The 25429-nt window shown below is 40.6% G+C and overlaps 1 protein-coding gene across 1 annotated transcript; it reads left to right on the top strand.

Moving 5' to 3' along the window:
• Positions 1–611: 611 nt before the first annotated feature.
• LOC122177939 (natural killer cells antigen CD94-like) lies at positions 612–10962 on the top strand. Its single transcript, XM_042867764.1, has 6 exons — positions 612–738; positions 3194–3292; positions 5990–6076; positions 6366–6520; positions 8874–8986; positions 9308–10962. The coding sequence occupies exons 1-6, from the start codon at positions 612–614 to the stop codon at positions 9426–9428; spliced, it is 702 nt and encodes a 233-aa protein (XP_042723698.1). The 3' UTR covers positions 9429–10962.
• The last annotated feature ends 14467 nt before the right edge of the window (positions 10963–25429 follow it).

Genomic DNA, 25429 nt, shown 5'->3' on the forward strand with positions numbered 1-25429 from the left:
TTTTTCCTGATACAGAGAGGTTAGAATTTTCCCTTAATGGTCCTCTGTCTGGATCTTCCTAATCAGTTCACAGTCTAAAACTGCATGAGGTATCTAAAAGAGCATGGCTTGACATAACATTGACTGTATTTGTAGAATTCATTTAAGTGAAAGTTTGCAAATTTTTTTCATTTCTCATTTATTTAATAATAGTATGTGGAAATGCAACCTATTACTCTGAAATGTAGGTCTTGTGTTGTATTCGTGCCCTTTGGTTTACATAGATAATTCTCATAGCTTAATGCAAAATAGCAACTATTTTGAAAACATCATAATTTAAGGAGGTAGAAAACCCTAATGTTTGGGTAGTCAAGTGAAACTGTTCTAGGCTCCAACCAAGACCCAAGATTCCAGGCCTTCATGTTCAAGAAATTACCTATCCTTGATAGAGAATTTTTTTCTTCTTAATATACTTTTATGATGGCACAGTAATCAGAACAGAGCCAGCTTCCTTTGTGGTTTCACTGGAAAGGCTGAAATGTAAACCATTCCCACTGCCCTATCTGTTTCTCTGCAGTGTCCCCCATCTCCTGTTTACTGCTCTTGCTGGAAAGAAGTGTGACAAGCTTAAGATGGAGGATGAGGAAGGCTACACCACACTAAATTTACGACTCCCAGCTTCAGTTATTACTGATGGATACTCAAGCAATAACAAATGTCCTATATTTAGTACTCCAGCCCATTGTGTTACAGTAGACAGTAAGTACATATGGAAATCAGTTATCTGTCTGAATCGGGATGTAACTTGAATTAGCATGTTCATCTTGGTTGCTCTAGAATCCTTCAAAACTTTATAGTATATTCTTGTTTAAATTTTCATCGAAAAAGCAGTCTTATGTGATGTGCTGTATGATCACAGAAGATACTTTTTCTGAAGACTTTGAGGTCCATATTTATGCCAATTATTTTGTTCTATTTATGTAAACACAGAAGACAAATTCTGCCTTCATATAGATGTTATTATTTTGGTAAGACTCATTTGTTACTGTAGGGTACTGCAGGAGAGGAAGGCAGTCTTTGGAAATTGAAGGAGCTTGCTCAGCCAGTGGAACCAGAAAGTTGCTCTGTTTTTCAGTCATAGTATGAATGCAAGCTCATATGGGAATGTATTTTTATTTGTTCAAAATCTTTCTATAGGGAAAATGAGTGTTAAATAAAGTAGTTCAAAGTTTTTCTGTAAGGAGACTGAATGTTAAATAAGTTTTGTTAAGTAAGTGTATTGTGCCTGTGGAATGCCTGAGTCCATAAGAATGCAACTGGAATACAGTTGCTGTTGCTCGGAACTTAAGGAACAGGCTTATGCATGAAATAAGTATAATTGATGCTAATCATATATTGAACAGAACAGTCATAGACTAAACTGATATAACTCTGATGCTGTTTGGAATAGATCCAGCACTATCCTCTGAAAGTGAGAAGGATGGATAAGCTGTTGGCAAGCAGAAGCCAGAAAGGCAGGGATACATATTAGGTAGTCTTATCTAAAGGCAGAGTTTCCCAGAAGGAAACATGGTGGCAAGCCCAGAAAACTCTTAAATGACCTCTTTTTGGACATAAAGGACATGTAGGTAGACTTGTGTATCAATTAAGTTAGGAGTAATCACCATAGTTCATCTTTGCCACTCTGCATCTTGAAAGGGCTAACTAGGTTTAAGTCTGATTAAGTTGCTCAGGCTGTTGCCTGCTTGAATTTTGGAAACCTCCAGGCATGGAGATCTCACAGTCTCTGTGTGCACTTATTCCAGCGTGGAAAGGAAGAATTCTTTTTCTTCACATCTAATCAGAAGTTCTTCTGGTGCAAATTGTGACTGCTGCATTATACCCTTATCTGTGCCTCTGAAAAGGCTGTGGCTCTGTCTGTGAAGCTCTTCTACACAGTGGGGGACTGAAATTAGGTCCCTTAGCTTCCTTCAACTATTCTGTAGGTGTGACCTATATTATCCATCTTAGTGGTTCTCTGCTGGACTCTGTATAGTTAGCTTACATCTCTCTTGACTGAAGGGCCCCAGCACTGGACATGTTACTCCAGATGTGGCTTCATGACTGCTAAACAGAGAAGAAACTAATTTCTTTCAAGCTGCTGCCTACAGTCTTGACAGTGCAGCACAGTGATGGTCAGCTTTCCCTTCCATAAGGGCACGCTGGTGACTTGTGTTCACATTGTACACCAGGACCTTGAAATATTGATCAGTATATATGCTTTCTAGCCAGTCAGACCTCCAGCTGCACTGGTTAATGGAGTCATACTGTTAGAAGTAGAGGACTTTGCATTTGTCTTTTTCAAGCTCTGTTGCACTTACAGCTCATTCCTGCTTTAAAAAGCATCTCTACCCTCCTGCACACCAGTCACTACCCACAGCATTGTGTCTTCTGCAGTCTTGTGAAATGGCCTTAACCAAGAAAGGTTAGGATCATCTTTCTCAACTGTGGCTATGTAAGTTTCAGTTACCCAGTCTGGGTATCATCTAGGTACTTCTGGAGGATAATTCTTCTCACCTTATAAAAGACTTGTTCCTTGCATGCACTGGACTCAAATAATAGTACTTGGCATTTGTAACCAGTAGAGTGTGGATTGGACTTGGGAAAGTACTACAGAAAATTGTAGATCACTACTTCACAAAATAATTGTATATGAAAATATTTTAATTAGAGGATAGTCAGCTTTAAATTTCTAGAGGACTATTTCCTGATGGGGCATTGAAATCCAATGGAAATTTTGAGAAAGAGCCTGAAGAAAGATGCACAGTTTAATGCTGGAATGCTGCAAGCATTTTGAAATTCCAATCAGATGCCTAGAAATTTTTTATCTAAAACTAGATGGTATCTTTTTTCCTTCATGACAAAATCTTACAGTTTGTTTTACTATTTCTAGAATTGTGGAAATTTCAAAACTTAATTTACTTACCTACTTTCTGAGAAGAGATTTTGCTTTAAAACACTACAGCCTCGGTTAATACATATTTTCAGTGGATATTTCTAGAAACAAAAAACAAAACAAATAAAAAAAATAGAAATTCAGGACAGTGATAACAAAAACTTTGTGGTAAGTAAAAGAGAAGGTCTACAGAAGAGATAAGGGGGTGATGCTGGAGAGCAGGTAACACCACTGTGAGGAGGCCTTTTTGTTGCTGATTTTTTTTCTTGTTTGTTCCAGGAGTCTCTGCCTCATCCGCCATAAGGCAACCAGCAACCTTAGCATTCTTCACTTTGAGCCTGGTGCTGCTCACAGGTCTGGTGGTCTTACTGTCCCTGTGTAAGTACTGTGGTGTCCCGAGGTACTACTGTGCAGTGATTTACTTCCAGCAGTGCAACTGCTGTGTCTGTTTATGCTGACCATCCCTCCAAACACCCATGGAAATAATATAACAAGAATGGAAAATTCCCTGCTCCATTGTGCATCTGCACGTGTCACTTGGATTGACTTTGGTCTGTATTCACAGCCTCCGCCCCATCCCACACTGCCGGGGAGAGTCGGCCGGGGAGCACACTAACCCCCCTGTGATTCTGAAAGAAACAGTCAGAGACCTACTGCTCCAGCTGGACTGTCACAAGTCGATGGGGCCAGATGAGATCCACCCGAGAGTGCTGAGGGAACTGGCGGAGGTGATAGCCGAGCCGCTTTCCATCATCTGTCAGCGCTCCTTGTTGACTGGTGAGGTCCCAGAAGACTGGAGGCTTGCCAATGTGACTCCCATTTATAAGAAAGGTCGTAAGGAGGATCCGGGGAACTACAGGCCTGTCAGCCTGACCTCGGTGCCAGGGAAGGTTATGGAGCAGATCGTCTTGAGGGAGATCATGCGGCATGTGCAGGGTGACCGGGGGATCAGGCCTAGCCAGCATGGGTTCATGAAGGGCAGGTCCTGTTTGACCAACCTGATCTCCTTCTATGATCTAGTGACCCATCTGGTGGATGAAGGAAAGGCTGTTGATGTGGTCTACCTAGACTTCAGCAAAGCCTTTGACACTGTCTCCCACAGCATTCTCCTGCAGAAGCTGGCAGCCAGAGGCTTGGATGGGTACACTCTTGGCTGGGTAAGGAGCTGGCTGGAGGGCCGGGCACAGAGAGTGGTGGTGAATGGAGTTAAATCCAGCTGGCGACCGGTCGTGAGTGGTGTTCCCCAGGGGTCAGTGCTGGGGCCTGTCCTCTTCAATATCTTTATTGATGACCTCGATGAGGGCATCGAGTGCACCCTCAGTAAATTCGCAGATGACACCAAATTGGCTGGAAGTGTGGATCTGCCTGGGGGTAGCGAGGCCCTACAGAGGGATCTGGACAGGCTGGAGAGCTGGGCTGGAGCCAATGGGATGAGTTTCAACAAGGCCAAATGCCGGGTCCTGCACTTCGGCCACAACAACCCCAGGCGACGCTACAGGCTTGGGGCGGTGTGGCTGGAGGACTGCGTAGAGGAAATGGACCTGGGGGTATTGATTGATGCTCGGCTGAACATGAGCCGACAGTGTGCCCAGGTGGCCAAGAAGGCCAATGGCATCCTGGCTTGCATCAGAAACAGTGTTACAAGCAGGAGCAGAGAGGTGATTGTTCCCCTATATTCAGCACTGGTGAGGCCGCACCTCGAGTACTGTGTCCAGTTTTGGGCCCCTCACTGCAAGAAAGATATTGAGGCCCTGGAACGTGTTCAAAGAAGGGCAACAAAGCTGGTGAGGGGTCTGGAACACAGGCCATATGAGGAGAGGCTGAAGGAGCTGGGAATGTTCAGCCTGGAGAAGAGGAGGCTCAGGGGAGACCTTATTGCTCTCTATAACTTCCTGAAGGGAGGTTGTAGTGAGCTGGGGGTCGGCCTCTTCTCTCGTGTCATTAGTGATAGGACCAGGGGGAATGGTTTCAAGCTACGGCAGAGGAGATTCAGGCTGGACATGAGGAAGTATTACTTTTCAGAAAGGGTGGTCAGGCACTGGAATGGACTGCCCAGAGAGGTGGTGGAATCACCGACCCTGGGGGTGTTCAAGGAAAGACTGGATGTTGTGTTGAGGGACATGGTTTAGTAGGAGCTATTGGGAATAGGTGAACGGTTGGACTGGGTGATCTTTTAGGTCTTTTCCAACCTTAGTGATTCTATGATTCTATGATTCTATGATTCTCACTGACAGAAAAGCTTCCAGGTGCAACAAAACTTCCACTGCACTTAAAGGAGTAACCGAGGAGAGAAAGGCTGAATCCTTCCTCAAACGCTTAATTTTTGTAACTGAAATTCATCTCCTTGGCTACACAGTGCCTCCAGTGACTGTTATTGCAATTACCATTCCCACTTTCTTGAATTGCAAGTTTTTTGCAAGGATGACAATTTGATGACAGTAGAAACATTTCAATTTATCAATTGGAGCTGATGCTACAGTACGTATTGAAGCAAAGAGAGAGTTCAAGCTCCTTTTCAGTGGGAAGGATTCTTTTGCAAGCACCCAGGACAAACGCTCAGGGTAGTCCACGATTGTTATCTCAGAAACATTTATGTGAGTTTCTAGTTTGCTCTCCGATGCATCCCAAGCTGAAGTATTAGTAACCACAGATAAAATCATTTAAAATTTTTGTTTAGATCACTTTTGAAATTCTCCAAGGGTAGAGATGCCACCACTTCTTTTCTCAGTGCTGGAGCTTGATGAAGAACTTTCTTCTAGTGACCAACATAAATATCTCAATTCTTAATTTGTGATGGTTGCCTACTGTCATATTGCTTTCTGCTCTCTGGGGCAGTTTTGCTCCCTTTTTGTAAATGTCCTTTGAGTAGCTATAGACCCCTATTAAATCCATTTGCAATTAATTCACTTTTGGCTGAAAATCTCCTTCACCCTACTCCTTTCAAAAAATAACAATACAGATGATGTATAGGCCGGACATGCAAATAAATCAGACAAAAATTGGAAGAATACCAAGAGCTACAATTTAAAATTATTTTTAAAGGAAAAACTCTGATAAGAATTTTCATCCCTTCAGTTTTTCAGATATACCAGGACCCTGAAGAAGGAAAGAAGCTGCAGGCCATGAGGGAAGCATTGTGTTTTGAAAGGAGGGCAAAGAACGGTAAATGTACTGATTATGTATATAAGCTTGAATCATCCACTTTCAGAGCCCATTGAGAGCTGTAAAACCATGGGGAAAATAATCTGTTCACCTACTGTCTGCTTGTAAGTGTGGTGGTATTTGAGATGTAGACATGAACAAACTAACATGTAAAACAACTTGTCTCTCACAGGCCTCCAAACATCTCAGATGATTCATAACTACCCTTAATCTTCTTTCCTCAGTCAAGCCAGCAGCTGAAGCCCCAGTGTTACTTGCAAATGTGCAAGTACTCTCTCTCTGATTTTAGAAACAGAATGTGCTGTCTGTCCAGCAAGGTGGAAAAGCAGTGAAGTTGGCAGCTGCTTCTACGTTTCAAAACAGAAGAAAACATGGAAAGAAAGCCAGGAGTTCTGTTCCACGAGAAACTCCACACTTATTGTGCTGAAAGACAAAATAAAGATGGTATAGTTTTAATCTCATTCTTCCTTTATGTCACATGTATTTTAACTTCAAGAAATGTGGCGACCAGAAATTAGTTTGGTCATTTACAAGGCCTTTATTTGTTTCCTCTGTGTCAAGTGGTCTTTTTGAAAATTACAGGATTTTCATGACTGGTAACACTTTCTTGTGTTACACTAATTGTGTTAGCAAAAATGACACTGAATTTATGAAATACCTAAATTAGCTTATTCCTAGATAAATTGCATATTGTCAGCATGGAAAGGACACCTAGCACACAGAACATATATCTCTGTTATCTCTTTCCACAAGTTTTGTTTCTGAGAACTCCTAGCATCAAACCTAGGTCTACAATTGATCTAGAGTGGTCAATACACCATGCTGTCATTTGTTGTATAAAATGGCAGTCCACAGTTTGGGTTTTGTCACTGTATTACACCCTTCAAAGACTGACATTAATGACAGCACAAAGGATAGACAGCAGAGGATCTTATTATGACTGAATAAGGTTTAGGGAATTAATAGTTTGAAATAAGCTTCTTAATTTTGTTATTTTTGTTGACTAATGAAAAATTAGTAATTTACTGGCAGAAGCATATTTTCCCTTTCTGTACTCACGCATCTGGATACCTCTTTTTCACTAGCTGTTAAGCTTACACAAAGCCCAAAAATCCTTGTTTGCTTTTGGCTATGTAAAACTTTTGAAAGGAAAATGCTTGTGTGAAAATCCCTCCTTTTTTCAGATGGAGTTAGTTTCAAATGTGAGTTCTCAACTCTCTTACTTTAAGGCATAAATACCCATTTGGATTTTTTTTTTAATGAAAATCAGCTGGATATACACAAGTAGAGAACTGATACATTACTTAGTCTAGCAGAACTGAAGAGCAATGAAGCTGGCAAAGGGTCTTGAAAGCAAGAGTTACGAGGAGCCCAGAGAAGAGGAGGATAAGGGGAAAATTCATCACTCTCTTACAACTACCTGAAAACTTGAAAGAAGGCTGCACGATGGAGAGTGTTGGTTTCTTTTATCAGGTGCCAAGTGATAAGATGTGATGCAACAGCCTAAAGTTGCACCAGGAGAGGTTTGAATTAGCTGTTTAGAAGAACTTCTTCATGGAAAGGGTGGTTAGGCATTGTCCAGGGGGGAGAAGTTTCTCCCCTCCCCATCCCTGGAGATATTTAATGGATGTGTGCATCTGAAACTTAGGGACACGGTTTACTGATAGACTTAGTAGGGTCAGGTGATGGTTGGTTTGATGATTTTAAAGATCTTTTCAAATCAAATTTTCTATGGAAAAATTTCTTCTCAACTTTAAACTTTCTATGATTCTATGATCCTGAGCTCAGAATCCTTGTCCACATTGCTGGACAACACCTGACCACTACACCTTGAATGACCATTCAAGAGATGATTTTGGTGTGCTATATAAATCCATGTGTAGTTTGATGACAGATGCGTGGGTGTTTGCTTTATCTTCCGTGTTTGGCATGTATCACTGGAACCTGACTAAAACTAGGCCAAGTTAAGCTAGTTGTAGATTTTTGATTGTGGATGAGTCCCTAAGCATCCCTACAAATAAATAGTTTCTGGAGGATCTGAACAGGTTAAGATGCTGAGGAACATCTTAAAAAGCACATATAGGGAATTATTCAAGTGCCTAAGCATAGTTGTCTAGTGCAATCTGAGATGCACTGGAGTATACTCTCTCACCTTTAAATAATGCTTCAGAATGGCATAATTCTCCTGTATGTTATGGGTGTCTGCCAGCAGACCTATGACAACACTTTAGACAGCTTAGGCTATCCAAAATGGTGTTAGAGGACTGTGCTTAGCAAACAAATTCTCCCTTGTAGGCAGGGATTCATTCCACTTAACACCAGACATCTGCATTGTAAGCGGTCTCCAAAGCTTCCTTCTTAGGCTTCATTACAAGCCAGTGGAAGATCTAGCCAATACAGTCACTACTCTTTACCATTCTCACTGCATGAGATGAATCACATCTCAGGCTTCATTTTGGCCATATCTCTGCTGACTCTAATTGGGGCTTCAACAATGCCCTCATGTCTGTAACATAGATACTTTAAGACAGAAAAAATAATATATTTTTCTTTATAAAAGTGTTTGTTTTGCAGATCCAAGGTACATTTATCTTGTGACAGTTCAATAAATAAAGATATTTGAAGGATCCTATAATCAGAGCAGCCAGCATTGTATCATGGAAACAAGAATAGGGCAACAGGTTACTCATATAATTTAGCAATTGCAATTTAGTTGCAGACACTTCACAGCTGGAAGATAAGGGAGTTTGAGTCTTAATTTTGAAATATCATTTTGATGATTTTCCCATTGCTACAGGTCTCTCTGCCATATGATTCACAGTTTTATTGGGTTGGATTATCATACATGCCTGAAAGGAATGGCTGGTTCTGGGAGGATGGAACTGCTCTTTCAAGAGAAGCCAAAGCTTGGTAAGACTTCATAATCAGTGTGGTTCTGGCTTATGGTCCCCAGTAACATGCAGAAAACTTGCAATTACTCTTACTTTCCCATGTTTGCCACATATGCAATGATGAAGGAGCATGGAGATGCTCATATCTGCTATAGGGCTATCAACAGAGAGTAGCAAAGAACAACTCAGTCACTGGCTGTGGACCCAAAAAGCACTAATAAAATAGCTTCGAGGAGGAAATAACTACATTTCAGTGGCAAATCAGTATGATAACAAATCCAAATACAAATGGGCGTAATATCACTGGGACGTTACTAATTCCCGTCTTTTAATTTTCTAGGACTGTATTACGTGAGCACAACTTCTGTGCCTCCTTATATGGACGGATTATTTATGACAGTAACTCCTGTTCGACAGAGCAATTCTGGATCTGTGAGAAAGGAGCTGTTCAATTTGCCTGAAGAAGCACTGTGAGAAGTAATGTGGGTTCTGTCACTGTTAGATACCATTTCTAGGAACTGGGTGTTTTAAATGTACTTTTATTTTTGTTTGTTTATCATGCAGATTTCTCAGAATGTTAATTCAAATAGACAGGTCAACAGAGATTAAACTTCCTCTTCATCTGCACTCAGGCTTATAGGTGAGAGAAAAATACTACAAAGCTGAAAGTCTAGGAAGCAATTTTAAAGGGTTAGCAACAATCAAGTAATAATTTTTCATGAATCTTTTTTTGGACAACCACACATTCTCACAGAGCCATATATTGCTTGTGCTTCTGTTACAATTTCTCCTTTCCTCAGCATTCTACAGCTGCCAGTCATAAACCACTCCATCTCCATATCCTTGATGATTTTATCCACTGAATTACTGTATACACTAACTACATAACCCTGTTATTGACTAGCTTGCCTGCTCATACCCTTGTTCCTAATTCTGTTCTTCCAGTTCTTCCCTTCTTTGAAGTGTAGAAATACAGAATGAACACAAGGTTCCCTTTACTAATAAAACTCTCTTTGCATATGCATTAATATCTATAGAAACAGAAGCACATTTTTTTGAAGAGTACAGGAAATCCCTGGAAGAAATCTCTAAAAATTAGACTCAAATGTCATGTGTATATTAAAATATTACCTAAACAAAACTTCAGTGCTGTAATAAATAGAATTGCTATGCAAATAGTAGTAAGGATAACAATGACATGCTTTAATCACAGATAATCTCAATGAGTACTCAAACTGATGCAGCATCTGTTGCCACAAATAATATCTATGTTCATGTGTTGTATCCACACTGTTTGGGATCTGTGGAGTCCAAGACACGTAGTATGTGTCATATACTATTGAAGAATTTGTCACACTTCCTGGAACAAAACAATGCCTCTAGATTTCTGGGTGGAGTTTCATGGCGTGAGTTCATTGAAGTTTGTGTATGGAAATAATAGATGGATGTTTTATATCATACATGAAACATTCCTTATGTGTGTATATATATGTATAGATAGATAGATAGATAGATTGATTGATAGATATGCAGTAGCGCTTGGAGACCTTCCTTAAAATAAATTAAATACAATGCCGTGTCTTTAATAATCATAATTTCCTTTGAAAGTGATTTCAAAGACTGAAGCAATTCATTCAGAAAACAAACAAACAAACAAACAAAAAAAAACCAACAAAAAAAAACCCCAACCCCCTACCTAGTGTGATGAAAGATGTTTATGAACTGAATTACTTCACAGTACTTAGTAGAGCCAATTCCTAATGTATGGATACTGGAGATTTTCAGAGCAATTCTGTTCTGTGATGCTGTTCTATGAGCTACCAGCTGAACTATCTAGAAATCATTGCTATTGCAATAAAACATGCGTATCTGAAAGTAGGGTACAATATTTCATCCATTCAAAGGTTTCAGCTCCCTCAACTTAGAATCACAGAATCATAGAATCACAAGGTTGGAAATGACCTATAAGATCATCTAGTCCATCTTCTCATTACACTGCTACCACAAGCATTATACCTCATCCAGATGCCTCTTGAACACCACCAGGGGTGACGACTCCACCACCCCTCTGGGCAGCCATTCCAGTGCCTGACCACTCTCTGAGAGAAAAAGTTCTTCCACATGTCCAACCTAAACCTCCTCTGGTACAACTTGCGACCATTTCCTCGGGTCCTGTTTGTTGCCTGGGAGAAGAGGCCAAATCCCTCTTCACCACAGCCTCCCTTCAGGAAGTTGTAGAGTGCAATGAGGTCTCCCCTGAGCCTCCTTTTCTCCACCCTGAACAATCCCAGCTCCCTCAGCTGCTCCTCATAGAACTTGAAAGAAAAATTCACAGGTAGCAAATAAGCTGCTAAGTTTTGCCCCGTTTTCTTTTGAAAAACTAATCATGGCTAACATACAACTTGTTGGTTTGTTGGTTTGTTTTCTTGTTGCATGAACTTGTTTGATAGCAGCATTGTGAAAAAAAAATTGTTAGGCCCCGGGTTTCCTGTAAACTGCTCCTGTTAAGTGCATTTGCCATTAATGCAGGGAATGTATGAATGAGTTCTCAGATGCTGAATACGAGGAAGAAGACAGATATTCTCATTTAAAGCATCTGCCACAAAGGCCATCCAGACACTAACTGTCTCTGAATATCAGTGAAGGTGCAACTGACACTTGCTCTTTGAACTTCCTGTGCCATGGTATTCAATGACAATAGAAATGGTCTATCCTTTCTAGTTCAATAAATGAGACAAATATGTAATTATAGGATTAATGTTTATTTCTGTGCACTATTTCATTGTTTTTTGTTTTGTTTTGTTTTGTTCCGTTTTGTTTTGTTTCTGGTAAGAATAAGCATGCAAGAATGTGAATATAAAATGTTGCCCTAAATTTCTGTAGAAAAAAGACAGGTGGCTTCAGGTTCAGACTCTGAAGTCTGGAATTGGTTATAATGTGATTTGTTTTATTGATGTTCATTTTTACAAGAAATTGCTATAGACACTAGATGATCTGACTTTAATAGAAAAAAAGCTTTCATGTTTTGCCCTCTGTTAGAGTGCCAAAGAGGCAGACAGATGCCTTAGAATCATATAGAATGGCCTGTGTTGAAAAGAACTACAATGATCATCTAATTTCAACCCCCCTGCTATGTGCAGGGTTGCCAACCATCAGACCAGGCTGCCCAGAGCCACATCCAGCCTGACCTTGAATGACTACAGGGATGGGACATCCACAGCCTCCTTGGGCAACCTGTTCCAGTGTGTCACCACCCTGTGAGTCAAAAACTTCCTCCTTAGGTTCTTGCTGTATTCAAACAATCATCAGCACATATGCAGGGCAACTACCACGCAGGCAGAGCCCCGTGAGAAACACAAAAAATCAACAATTTTCGGTCAAACAAACATGTTAGTAAACCAGCGAAGTTTATTCATTATTGGAATGGCGGGTGCACGCCCCCTTATGGCAAAGGAGAAAGTGTGCGCTTTGCCAGTCAAATCCGTACCATTATACAGCCTGCCTCCTTGCACTCACTGCCTGAGCATCTCAGGCGCACAACCTACTCGACGCGGTTGCTAAGGCATGCTTCCCTATACGGTCTATCACCCACCTGTTGTTTTTCATTTTTCAAAGGAGACAAGAGGACGATGTATATAAGGCTCTCCCTACCCTGCCTATCTGCCTTAGCTTAGTATCAGTTTTTACCCACCTGGTCGGAATGCTCTGAAAAACAAAATACCTGACATACTCACTCTACTCTGTACTAGCTTCTGCCTCAACAGGTTTTTTTTTTTGTGAAAAACAACTCCTGCAGCCTTGTAAGACACTTACACGTTCAGTAAGAGCCTGTGCCTTCGTGCTAGAAGTTTTCTACTGCAAAAACACTATTTAACTCACAATTCCCCCCTTTTCTTTTTACTCTTTTGTGTTTTTGCACAGGGAAATGGAACAATTACAAAAGAGGAATAATCTTAATAGCCTAGCTTGATAGTTGCTAACTCTAGCCTATCAGGACTACTTTTCTTGCAGTTTTCCAAATCTTAATATATACGATTATTATCAAGAACAAACAGCTTATATACAAAACAGAATAACCACAACAGGGTGGAACATCTTGTTGAAAAGCCGTGTTGCAGCATGCAACCATTCCAAAAGGATGTCCCACCACTGTTGTTCTCTATCTTTCTTCATTCGTTCTATGACACTGTGCACTGTGATCAGAATTCCTCGTCCATTTTTCTCTAGATTGCTTCACAACTGTTCCAAGCCCCTCTAACAATTTCCCCACCATCATGTGTTTCATTCCATTATACGCAGTTAGAAATCTCAATTCTTGGGATTTTCTGTTCTAATACCATTAGTATGCAGTGCTTCAGTTTCAGTGGGTCTACAATAGCTAGATCCATTAATTAGTTGGCAGCCAATTTGTATTCTGTCTCCTGGTTCAGCATGACATTTGGCTGTCTGAGAAGTATCATACCAACCCCATTCCTATTCTGGATACATTTTGGTCCCATGCATAACCACAATAGCCAAATTCAGGACTTTGTTGCTGGGATTTATTCCTACTCTTCCCGGTTTAGTTAATGTGAGCTTGAGACCATGGCATCTAATGACCCTTCCAGTCACAAATGACCCAAGTGATCTGCATCCTAAGATGTAAAGGCAGGGTATTCTCAGAGAGAGAATGTTGTTGTGAAGATAGCTGTGGTTATATCTATTTTAAACACACATTCTGGCTCAAAATTCTGGTTAGACTACTAACAGACTACAAGCACGGGATATGTAAGTGTAGAGTTATGCCAACAGTCAGGTCTTTGATTGACATAAGACACCTTGCAATACTCATAAAATTCTCTACAGAGCTAATTGTTACCTGAGATGCCTCTTTGTAGGTAGTTCCATTTTTCATTCTGCAGCTAGGACTTCAGCTTTTCCTGCTAAGGAGATTATTTGCTTAAATTTATCCCAGATAATTTTTGTTTAGAGTATACTTTATTTCTATGCATAACCACAGCAGTCGAGCTGAAGTCCCTATACCTACTATCAGTTGGATTGGTTCCTGTGTTAACAGTGCATTGTATATATGGTTGTTGCTATGGCCATTTCAGATCTTCTTGACTACAAACTTTCTCCATTATAATTAAGAGAAATACTGCCTCCTTCACTGTAATTTTATTTCATAAAATTCTTTGTAATTTACAACTGGAACTTTAGAAGTCCCTCCCAAGTGTTCAATCTAATCAACATTTGGTATCATAATTTGGGCAATTTTAAAACAACAGACTGGTTTGCAACGTTTTGTTCTAGTCCTCAGTTTTACCAGAAACCTGGAAATGTAGGTTTGCAAATCAATACTCCAAATACAACTACAGACATCTATAGTTCCTCTTGTGGACACTCCAATTCTATATATGTCAGTCCTTCTTTCCAATCACAGGTTATGTTCATTTTCTTAATTCTCCAGTGTGAAGGTTATTTATCTTCCAGTGAATCTTCTATTTCTCTAGTATTAGGATCTGTGGAGGCTTTAAACCATGTGTAGTGTCTCCACTTCTTTTCTGTAGTTCTCACTGCTCTTTCAGTGATCAACAATACCTGAAATGGTCTTTCCCACTCAGGATGAAGCTTTGACTCCTTTCAGATTTGTATTACAACCCAGTCTCTTGCATGGAATGACTGCATCAGAAGTTCCAGAGGCAGAGTTTGAGCCAGAAATCTACAAACCTTAAGAGACAAGGAAGGAGACAACCTGAGTATATAGTTCTTAAAAAACTTATCCTTGGTTTTGAGAGTGGGCACCTCGCCATTTCCACCTAAATATGATAACCCAAACAGCATTTTCTATTGTGATACCCCTATATTTTCTCTAGGATCAGTTCAAATCTTGAGAAGAGCTAAAGGCAAACACTTTGTCCATGGTAATTTGGTTTCTAGAATCAGTTTTGACAGGTGCTTTTTCAATGTCTGATTCATCTACTTTACTTTTCCTGAAGAGAGGGGATGCCATGGAGTATGCAACTCTCACTTTATCTCTAAATTTTTCACTAGCTCCTTGGAGGATATGTGAAGAAAAATGACTTCCCTTGTCTGAGTCTATATTCTGCACAGCCTCATATCTAGGGATTATTTGTACCAAAATTGGTTTTGTCACTACACTAGCTGTTGCCAGCTACCCACCCTGACAGATGGTCTACTAATACTAACAGATACTTAAATCTCCCTAATTCAGGAAAATCTACTTGGATGCTCTGGAAAGGTCTGTGTCCTGGCTCCTGTCCACCAAAAGTTGTTTTCTCATGATATTCTCATTTATTCACTGATTATGAATCTTATTTATTCATTGTTATACAGCTATTGCAAATCTGCTTGGCCATTGTATACAATCCTATACACCCATACTTTCTCAATATAGCATCACACGTTGCTTGGACTCCTCAATGACTCCCCAGATGCAGAATGGTTAAAATTTCTCTAATCAGTTGTTTGTTTATCATTTCCCTACTGTTGAGGAGCATCCATCATCCTTCTGCCTCCTTTATATCTAACTCTTTAAAAGCTGCATTCTCTTTTTCACTGAAAATTGATGTTCAGGAAGAGGCTTCATTTCAGGCATTTCAGACAGTTTCATTACTTTTTCTGACTGTAAAGCAGACTCCTTCGCTTTTTCATCAGGAGATTCTTTTTCCCCCATGCTAGAATTCAAATAATCTCCTTTTTGATATTACTGATATGTACTGTAGCAATTTCTTCAGGTAGTAACAGGTTTTCCAAAATCAATTCTTCATGGGCCAATTCCTTCTCTCTCCTATATATTAAATCCCTTTCTTCCCAAATTTTTCCAAATGTACATACTATTCCATAAGTATCTCATGAGTCTTTATATATATAGTTTCCTGTTCTCCTTGTAATAACTTCAGCTCTTGATTCAAGGCATGTAATTCACAAGTATGAGCTGATCAATTACTAGGCAAGCTTCCCATGTCTATCGCCTTCATATCCTGATGGCTGCAGATGGGTCTCACCTGTCTTAAAGAGGGAAACGGACCCTAGCCCAGGAGCTAGTAGGGTTCACTGAGAGAGCTGTAAGCTAGATATGAAAGGGGAAGGGGATAAAAACATCCCCGCTAGAGATGAACCTAGAGGAATGATGATGGGACTGGGGGTGAGTCAAGGGGCCCAGCTGAAGTGCATCTACACCAATACACACAGCATAGGCAACATACAGAAGCAGCTGGGAGCTATTGTGCAGCAGGCAAACTATGACTTAACTGCCATTACAGAAATGTGGTAGGATCGCTCCCACAATTGGAATGCTGCAATGGATGGCTACAAGCTCTTCAGAAGGGATATGCAAGGAAGAAGGAATGGTGGCATGGCTCTCTATATTAGAGAGGGTTTTGATGTTGAGCTTGGGGCTGGGAATGATAAGGTTGAATCTCTGTGGGTAAGGATCAGGGGGAGAGCCAAAAGGGTGGACACCACATCCTGATGGGGGTCTGTTACGGACTGCCTAACCAGGATGAAGAGACAGATAAGGCATTCTACTATCAGCAGGCAGAAGTTGCATGATTGCCAGCACTTTTTATGGGAGACTTCAACTTCCCTGATAAACGGTGGAAACACAATACAGCATGGAAGCAGCAGTCTGGGAGGTTTCTGGAGTGTATGGAAAATAAATTCCTGATGCAGCTGGTTAGAGAGCCTACCAGGGGAGGTGCCCCACTTTGCTCGCTGTTCACAAGCAGAGAAGGACTGGTGGGAGATGTGAAGGTTGGGAACTGTCTTGAACAGAATGACCATGAAATGGTAGAGTTCTCTAGCCTTGGTGAAGTCAGGAGGAGACCTACTGGACCTTTAGAGGGCAGACTTTGAACTGTTCAGGACACTGGTATGGAGAGAGCCTTGGGATTCAGTCCTGAAGGATAAAGAGACCCAGGAAGGCTGGTTGCTCCTCAAGAAGGGAGTCTTGAAGGTGCAGAAGCAGTCTGTCCCCTCATGAGGTGCACAAGCCTCATGAGAAGTGGCTGAGGGAGCTGGGACTGTTTAATCTGGAGAAGAGGAGGTTCAGAGGTGACCTTAGAGCTCTCTACAACTACCTGAAGGGAGATTGTGGTGAAGTGGGGGTCAGTCTCTTCTTCTGTGTAATTAGCAATAGAACAAGAGGGAATGGCCTCAAGTTGCACCAGGGGAGATTCAGCTGGACGTTAGGAAATTCTTGTTCTATGAGAGAGTGATCAGGTGCTGGAATGGGCTGCCTGCCCAAGGACGTGGTGGAGTCACCTACTCTGGAGGTGTACAAGAAATATTTAAATGTACTGAGGAGTACGGTTTAGTGGGAAATATTGGTGATTGGAGGACAGTAAGACTGGGTGATCTTAGAGGTCTTTTCCAATCTTGGATATTCTAAGATTCTATGAGTCTCTGAAATTAAGTGTCCAAGATACTTGACTTCTTTCTCCACATACTGGAGCTTATTTTTGGACACCCTCAGTCCCTGCTCTCCTAAGAAATTTAGGAGTTTATTTTTCTTTCCGTTTTGATTTCTCTGCCCCACAGATTAACAAATCATCTACATAATACAACAATATTACTCCTTCTAAAATTTATCCAAATAAATTAGGTGAATCCTTGGGACGAAACAGCCCACCCACATTGTTGTTTTTGTCCTGATCCTGGGTCTTCCCGTTCAAATGCAAAAAGATCTCCGCTTTCTGGATCCAAGGGACAGATCCAGAAAGTACCTTTCAAATCTTTTGCTCTAAACGATTTATAGTCATGTAGAATCTTAAGAGTGTAGGGATTGTGAACCACAGGGTAGCGCTTGAGGACTATCTTATTTTTTATTTAGCTGCCCTGGCCTGGATATGCCCTCTGCCTTTCACACTGGCAAAATCGGAGTGTTATGTTTCAACACACCGAGGTTCCAAAAGACCACTTGTCAGTAGTGTTTGTACCACAGCTTTTAGACCCATTTTCCCTTCTAAAGGTATGGGATATTGTTGCTGTTTCACTGCTTCACTCCCCTCCTGAGCAATTATTTTTAAGAGAGTAGTTTTCAGTCCCTTCTAGTTTCCTTCTCCCACACATACTTTTGGATCTATTTCTTTCTCATTATCTGTCTAAATTCATTGAAACACTTAATCCTGTTTCACAGGTTCTCAACTGCAATTCTAATTTAACTATTAAATCCCTTCCTAATAAATTTGTCCTTGCTTCAGGCATACACAACTGTCCTGCAACTATTTTATCTTCCCATTTTAATTCAGCAGCCTCAGAAAGTGAAACTATCATCCCTGATCCTTCTACCCTGTTATTTTTAAAGTACTTCCAGTCAAATTTAGTCCCAGTATTTTATAAGCTAAAGACTGCCCTATTACCTACTGAAAATACAACGTTTTCTTTCTTGGGTCCCACCTCCAATTTTATCAAAGGCTCTTGGTGGTACCAGCTCTCAGAAAGCCTCTGACACCCCTATCCTGAATGTATGACTGTGAGTAACCACTCTGCCTCAGAAAATTTCAACATGTTACTCAAAGCATCCAATTTGCAATTGTAACTAATTCTTTTCTTCTACACCTTTGCATCAAGAATGCATTGAGGAAAGTTACAAGGGGAAGTCAGTATAAGTGAGAACATTATGAGGATTTAATATTAGGGACTTTTTTTTCTCTTTATGTGATCAGATAAAAATCTTTTTATCACTATAAATCAGTTAAATAGTGTCATCTGGCTCATGCTAAGTGAGGGCAAATCAAATCACGTTTACTAAGACACGACTGAAAAGTATAAGGTTAGGACAGATGCTTCTTTGGCTGCAGGAGAGGTTGACTGAATCAAAATAGCCAGCATTTAACCCAACATGAGTGTCTGCTTCCCCTGTATCACTGTTTTTACGGCTCAAAGTTAAAAACTCAATTTCAGTCCTAGTCTATCGAAGGAAGTTCCCATAAGATAGGCTTGTATATGGGCACTGACTGGTGGACAAAGAACTACTGAAGAGGAAATGAATATCTGTATTAGTTTGCACAAGAACAGATAATGTAGACATTGATGCTGGTTATTTTACAAGGGGTTACTTTCATCCTTCTACCCAATAAAATGTTTGTTAAACGAGCTTCTAAAATAAAAGAATAAGCATTTTTGTTGTTTTTGTTATTTGATGAACCTTTTAGGATAAAAGTTTCTATTGAACTTTATTCTGTCTAGATATTTCAATGCTGAAATGACTATTGTGGTCATTTTGGTGATTTCAAGGAAAATCTGTCTTCTGATGATGATTAATGCCCTGGTTGCAGTGAAGACCTCATCTATGCACAGACACACTCCCAGTTGCCAGGAAAAGCTCTCCAAATCCTCACTGCTACCAGGGCTCCCCAGCAACTGTGGATCTGGATGATGGTAAAGTATTAGGGCAACTGGTGATGTATCTTTCTTAATCACTATACTATCCTCATATGGTAGTGGTTAGGTGCATTGCCTTGTTCTGTTTTGTTCTTGTTGTATTGTTTCACTTATTATCTCACTGTTTAACACTTAAGATTAACGTATTTCTTTACCTTGGTGTCTGTGACCTTTGTACTGACCTCATCCACTGGCAAAACAATTTTACACACGTGAAGATACCATCAAGAAAGTATTTGTGTTCAAAAGATGGTTAAAATGTTAATACACAGCTGGGTATTGGTGTATTTTAGCTTTTGAATGCCTAACCTGCCAAACTAGGAGTTAATTTTCTTCTCCAGAAAATAACTTCAGAAATACTCACCACTGAGGTCACTACAAAAAAAAAAAAATAATAATCTGAAATTAGGGCATAGATGGGAGCAAAACTATATACCTTCAGTTGCAAATAAACACAGTCCCATACATGGAAACACACACACCATTCTTGTAGAGTGGGCAAACGCAGAGAACTTAAATGAGTGCAGAGTCCCAGAACAGAGAGAAAAGAGCTTATTCCAATTTATGACTTTTGTATTCTTTTACTAGACTCCAGCACAACCCTTCAGTGACAATTGCTTACATTATGTTTAAGTCACTAACAGACACAGATGGGATACTCACCTGTGGCACTTCTGCCTTCTATCTCCTGTGTCCTGTAACCCTCTAACCTAACAGCTGACAAGAGCCCTACTGGGATTTCAGTTTCAGCCTTCAAGTACAAAATACAAGGATCACTCAAAAGCGAAAATGAGAAGATCGCTGAGTAGAATAGTCAATAAAGGAAAATTTCCTTCAATCTGCCCTTCAATCTGCTAGCCTAATAAATTCATCTGGTTATTCATGATGGATGTAAAATCTCACTTTCTTCCTGTTATACTTCATACACAACAATTCTAAATCAACTCTTTACACTTGTATGTAAAGTACAGAATACAGACATGGGATTAGTCACATTCCTACCTTCCTTTGTATCCTCTGTGAGCTACACAGCATACTATTTATGATTTTTAAGCACACAAACTTATTTGTCTATCCATTCCTTCTTGAGAGGTAAGCTGTTTCTTTCCTTAGCATTTACTTCAGTTAGTCAGATTAAAATGAACAAAGTAAAAAAAACTTTACAAGGTCCCTTAGGTAAATTACTTGCAAGAGATGTCACTTAATAAGTAGCGTGAACACGTTCATTTTTACTTAACTGCCTCCCACAGTCTTAATTATCTCTCTCATATCTGAACAGTTTTTCCAATTTCTTCAAACATCCATTCTTTTTAATCTCCTCCCTTTTCTCTGTCCCTCCAATTTCTTTGAAGTTTTGAATCCAAAGGGATCCCAGAATCTGACCTGAAATATGTAGGTGACAATCTCCTCTGAGTGCCATGTAAAAATTGTTTTCCACAGTGAAAGTTTTCCCTGTGCACAACTGCCCCCAGCCACCACTGCTACCTTTTGCTCTGGCAGTCTGGACATCCTTGATCTGTAATTCTTTCCAGTGTCACAAACCTCAGGTCTGTATATCACATGTCACTTCTGTAGTTATTTCTGGCAAGGCTGCAAGAGGAATCAAAGGTTTCGGACTTCCCACAAGAAAAGTAGACAAAAGATTCTGATTGGGATTAAATGAATGGCCAATGTCATTGGGATTTGAGAGAATTATTCATATAGAAGTCATGTTTTTTTATTTTTATTTTTTTGCTTATTTTAAAGGATTTCATAACACAGAAATGCCAGAGGTTGTGAACTCACACACTCACCAGAAGCTAAAACAATCCCAGAATAGTGTTTTACTTTCATGTATATGCATAGAAATCACCAATTCTCAATTCTTGGAACAAATGCATAGTTACCCAGTTTGGAGAATAAGTCCTTTTTTCTGGAAATAAAAAGAAGGAAGAGAAAAGGCGAAGAGGAACTGATGATACTTTTAGATTATGTCTAAACAATTACTTGATGTTTTTCAGTAGCAAGGACATTTGCCTTCTGGCTTTATTCTGCAGTGATTAATGTCCAGAAAATTTTATCTAGAAGGGCTTTCTAAGATGGTTAAGAGGAATGAAGGTAAAATGAAGTGGAAACTATAACTTATCCCTGTTGCTTATTGCTTATGAGCACATCATGCTTGTCCTGAAGGGGAAGCACATATTCTTGTCACAGCCACTGTCCATTACTGGGACATGAATGAATCCAGGTTTCTCAACTGTTGTTCCAAGTATGTCTGCACTGTAAAAGGCAGTGAGCTGAAAAAATCAAGTGAACTAATGGGGAGTCAGGTGGAATACTTACATACCAGAGAACAACACTGTGCTCCTACACTAGCTCAGGCCCAGCAGCAATCTAGGCTCAGTTACACGTGACATGTGATAATTCCCTCCTTCTAGCAAGGATGATTAATGGAGCAGAGCGGCATATCGTTGTGCTAAGGTTGCCACTGAGACACAGCTTGAGAGTCTGCTCCATGTACTTTCAAACTTCAGGTGCATGGACATATGGTGGAGAAACTTAACTAGTTTCTGAGTTATTGTATATGGCACTCTACTGCATTCAGTCCAAGTACTGCTGGTCTCACCATCTGTGTGTAAATCTCTGGGACAAAAGGAGAGCACCAATTAGCACCAGGACCCAGACTTATCTTAAAGAGGAAAAAATGAGCACAGTGACTTGGACTGTCTCATCTGGGCAGACACAAATAGACCAATAAATGCTAATTTCCAAGAGTGTCTTGTTTTTTCCTCAATAAGATGATGCTTGTGAATCTTCTGTCATACCTTCTCATAATAATTCTATGCAAAGAGAATGAAATGTAGAAGCTTCTTTGCACATAGTTCATTCAATAAAAATCTATTTTTGCTTTGTAAGCAACAGAACCTTTTCAGATTACCATTATTCATCATAAAATATAAAAAAAAAAGTCTTCATAATGACTTGCCACAATGGCAAAAGTATCAGGGAGGCCTCGTGAGTCCCAAATGTGTTCCATATTTTACATTTCTAAATGCCTCTGGGGAAGTTTTTGGTATGACTAATCAAGTCGGGGATGTTCTGGTAACGGGGGATGCTGAGAAGGCGGAGATACTGAATGCCTTCTTTGCTTCTGTCTTCAGTGAAAAAGCTCCCCCTCGGGAATCTGAGACCCTGGAGATTAGTGAGAGGATCTGGGGAATGGAAGACCCCCCTTCTGTCAGGGAAGAGGTGGTCCGGGAGCGCCTAGGCAACATCAATGTTCAGAAATCCATGGGACCCGATGGGATTCATCCACGGGTGCTGAAGGAGCTGGCAGAGGTGATTGCTGAACCGCTTTCGGTCATCTTTGAGAAGTCTTGGAAGACGGGGAAGGTGCCTGAAGACTGGAAGATAGCCAACGTCACCCCGGTCTTCAACAAAGGCAAGAAGGAAGACCCAGGCAATTATAGGCCAGTCAGCCTCACCTCTGTCCCTGGAAAGGTGATGGAACAGCTTGTACTGGATGTCATCTCCAGACAACTGGAAGAAGAGGAGGTTATCAGGAGTAGTCAGCACGGGTTCACAAGGGGGAGGTCGTGCTTGACCAACCTGGTAGCCTTCTATGATGTTGTCTCTGGCTGGGTGGATAGGGGGAGAGCAGTGGATGTAGTCTACCTTGATTTCAGCAAGGCATTTGATACTGTCCCCCATGACGTCCTTATAACAAAGCTGAGGAAGTGTGGGATAGATGAGTGGACAGTGAGGTGGGTTGAGAACTGGCTGACTGGCAGAGTGCAGAGGGTCGTTGTTGGCGGTGCAGAGTCCGGTTGGAGGCCTGTAACTAGCGGTGTTCCTCAGGGGTCTGTGCTGGGTCCGGTCTTGTTCAACATCTTCATCAATGACCTTGATGAGGGGATAATGGCCACCCTCAGCAAGTTTGCCGATGATATGAAATTGGGAGGATTGGCTGACACGCCTGAAGGCTGTGTTGCCATTCAGCAAGACCTGGATAGGCTGGAGAGCTGGGCAGAAAAAAACCGGATGAGGTTTAACAAAAGCAAGTGTAGAGTCTTGCATCTGGGGAGGAATAATTCCATGCACCAGTACAGGTTGGGGGATGACCTGCTGGAGGGGAGCTCTGCAGAAAGGGACCTGGGTGTCCTGGTGGATGACAGGTTGGCCATGAGCCAGCAGTGTGCCCTTGTGGCCAAAAAGGCCAATGGCTTACTGGGGTGCATTAAAAAGAGCGTGGCCAGCAGGTCAAAGGAGGTGATCCTCCCCCTCTACTCTGCCCTGGTAAGACCTCATCTGGAGTACTGCGTCCAGTTCTGGGCTCCCCAGTACAAAAAAGACAGGGATCTCTTGGAAAGAGTCCAGCGGAGGGCCACGAAGATGGTGAAGGGCCTGGAGCATCTCTCCTATGAAGAAAGGCTGAGTGAACTGGGTCTGTTCAGCCTTGAGAAAAGGAGACTGAGAGGGAACCTGATCCAGGTCTATAAATATCTAAGGTGTGGGGGGCAGAATGGCAAGGACGGACTCTTTTCAGTGGTGAGTGGAGACAGGACAAGGGGAAACGGCCGGAAACTGCAGCATAGGAAGTTCCACACAAATGTGCGCAAGAACTTCTTTACAGTGAGGGTGACGGAGCACTGGAACAGGCTGCCCAGGGAGGTGGTGGAGTCTCCTTCTCTGGAGATGTTCAAGACCTGCCTGGATGCCTACCTGTGCTACCTGGTGTAGGGAACCTGCTTTGCCAGGGGGGTTGGACTCGATGATCTCAGGAGGTCCCTTCCAACCCCTACAATTCTGTGATTCTGTGATTCTGTGAAGTTGGCTTTAATGTAATACTCCTTATTAGAGTAAGCAGTAATTTCTCGACAAACTCTGAGAACAGTACTGTGGCATGTTTCCAGTGCTTTAAGTTTTATTCCCATTTAAGATCATGCTACCTAATAAATAAAAGAACAGCCTTGACATCCACCCCTTGATAAAACCAGAACATGTTCGCTGACAGAAGACACAAGCATATTCTGCCCACACTCAGGTATCCTTTGACTGGTATCCAGGGAAGGACACATGGAAATCACATGGATTACTATGGCATGGAATCTTAGATTTCAAACAGTGGTAAAGAACTGCGAAAAGTCAATTATGGGGTATTTGTGTTTGTTTTAGCAAATCTGTAGGAGTCTGATCATATTTTTAAAACCTTTTGAAAGGCAGTAAGGGAAAATATAAAGCAAACATTTACTTCAGTATAAAATAAAGACAAAATAGAGAGATAACTGAGGCAAAACAGCAAGAGACAGTGAAGAAATTTAAAGAATCATTGGGTGGCAGGCTAGCAAGACAGGAGATAAATTTCTGGCAGCACAGTATTAATGGCATTGCCATATAAATAGAAACAGAATCATCAATAAATCTTAAGAAGAATGAGTTACGGTATACTTTTGGGAGGGGTTACTTCATACTGCATTGATACTATTTCTTTAGAATTGCTTAATCATTTTATCTGATTTTTTTTTTTTCAAATTGATTTTTCTAGCATTTGAACCTCTAAATTTCAGCTAAAAAGCTGGTGGTAACTTATTGAAATATGAGAAAAAATCCCCTGAAAAACGTGGATAATTTGCACTTCTTTTCTACATTGAATCCCATCAGTTTCAAAGGCTGTACATACAAGAAAAGCTATTTTACATTTCTTCATTGTTGTTTTTTTTTTCTTTTATAAATCATAGATTCATAGAAACATTAAATTGTTTGAGTTGAAAAAGACCTTAAAATCATCTGTTTCCAACTCCTCTTCTATGGGTAGGAATATTTTCTACTGGAATTCCTATAATACACAAAAGAATTTAAGAAGAGAGAGAAAAAAGAATATTATCCATATGCTACATAAATACAAAATCAATCACTCACACTCCTGTTTCTTATTTGTCTACCAAAACACAGAAACCTTTCAGTATCAGACTAGTTTTGAAGCAAAAGTAATGAGAGGGGAAAAAAAATAAAAGAAAAAAAAAAAAAGAAAAAGAAAAAAAAAAGAAAAAAAGCAGTTCATGCTAATGCATGGTTACACTGCATCACTACTTTTATA

This window comes from Lagopus leucura, unplaced genomic scaffold (genome assembly GCF_019238085.1).
Source record: "Lagopus leucura isolate 7727_CA_CO unplaced genomic scaffold, USGS_WTPT01 Super-Scaffold_100001, whole genome shotgun sequence".
Lineage (NCBI taxonomy): Eukaryota > Metazoa > Chordata > Aves > Galliformes > Phasianidae > Lagopus > Lagopus leucura.

What these genes read in the sequence shown, in the direction of transcription:
- LOC122177939 (XM_042867764.1), top strand. Translation starts at nt 612, where the DNA reads ATGGAGGATGAGGAAGGCTACACCACACTAAATTTACGACTCCCAGCT. An exon ending in CCATTGTGTTACAGTAGACA is followed by an intron (nt 739 to 3,193) that starts GTAAGTACATAT and finishes TGTTTGTTCCAG; the next exon opens with GAGTCTCTGCCTCATCCGCC. An exon ending in TCAAGAGAAGCCAAAGCTTG is followed by an intron (nt 8,987 to 9,307) that starts GTAAGACTTCAT and finishes TTAATTTTCTAG; the next exon opens with GACTGTATTACGTGAGCACA.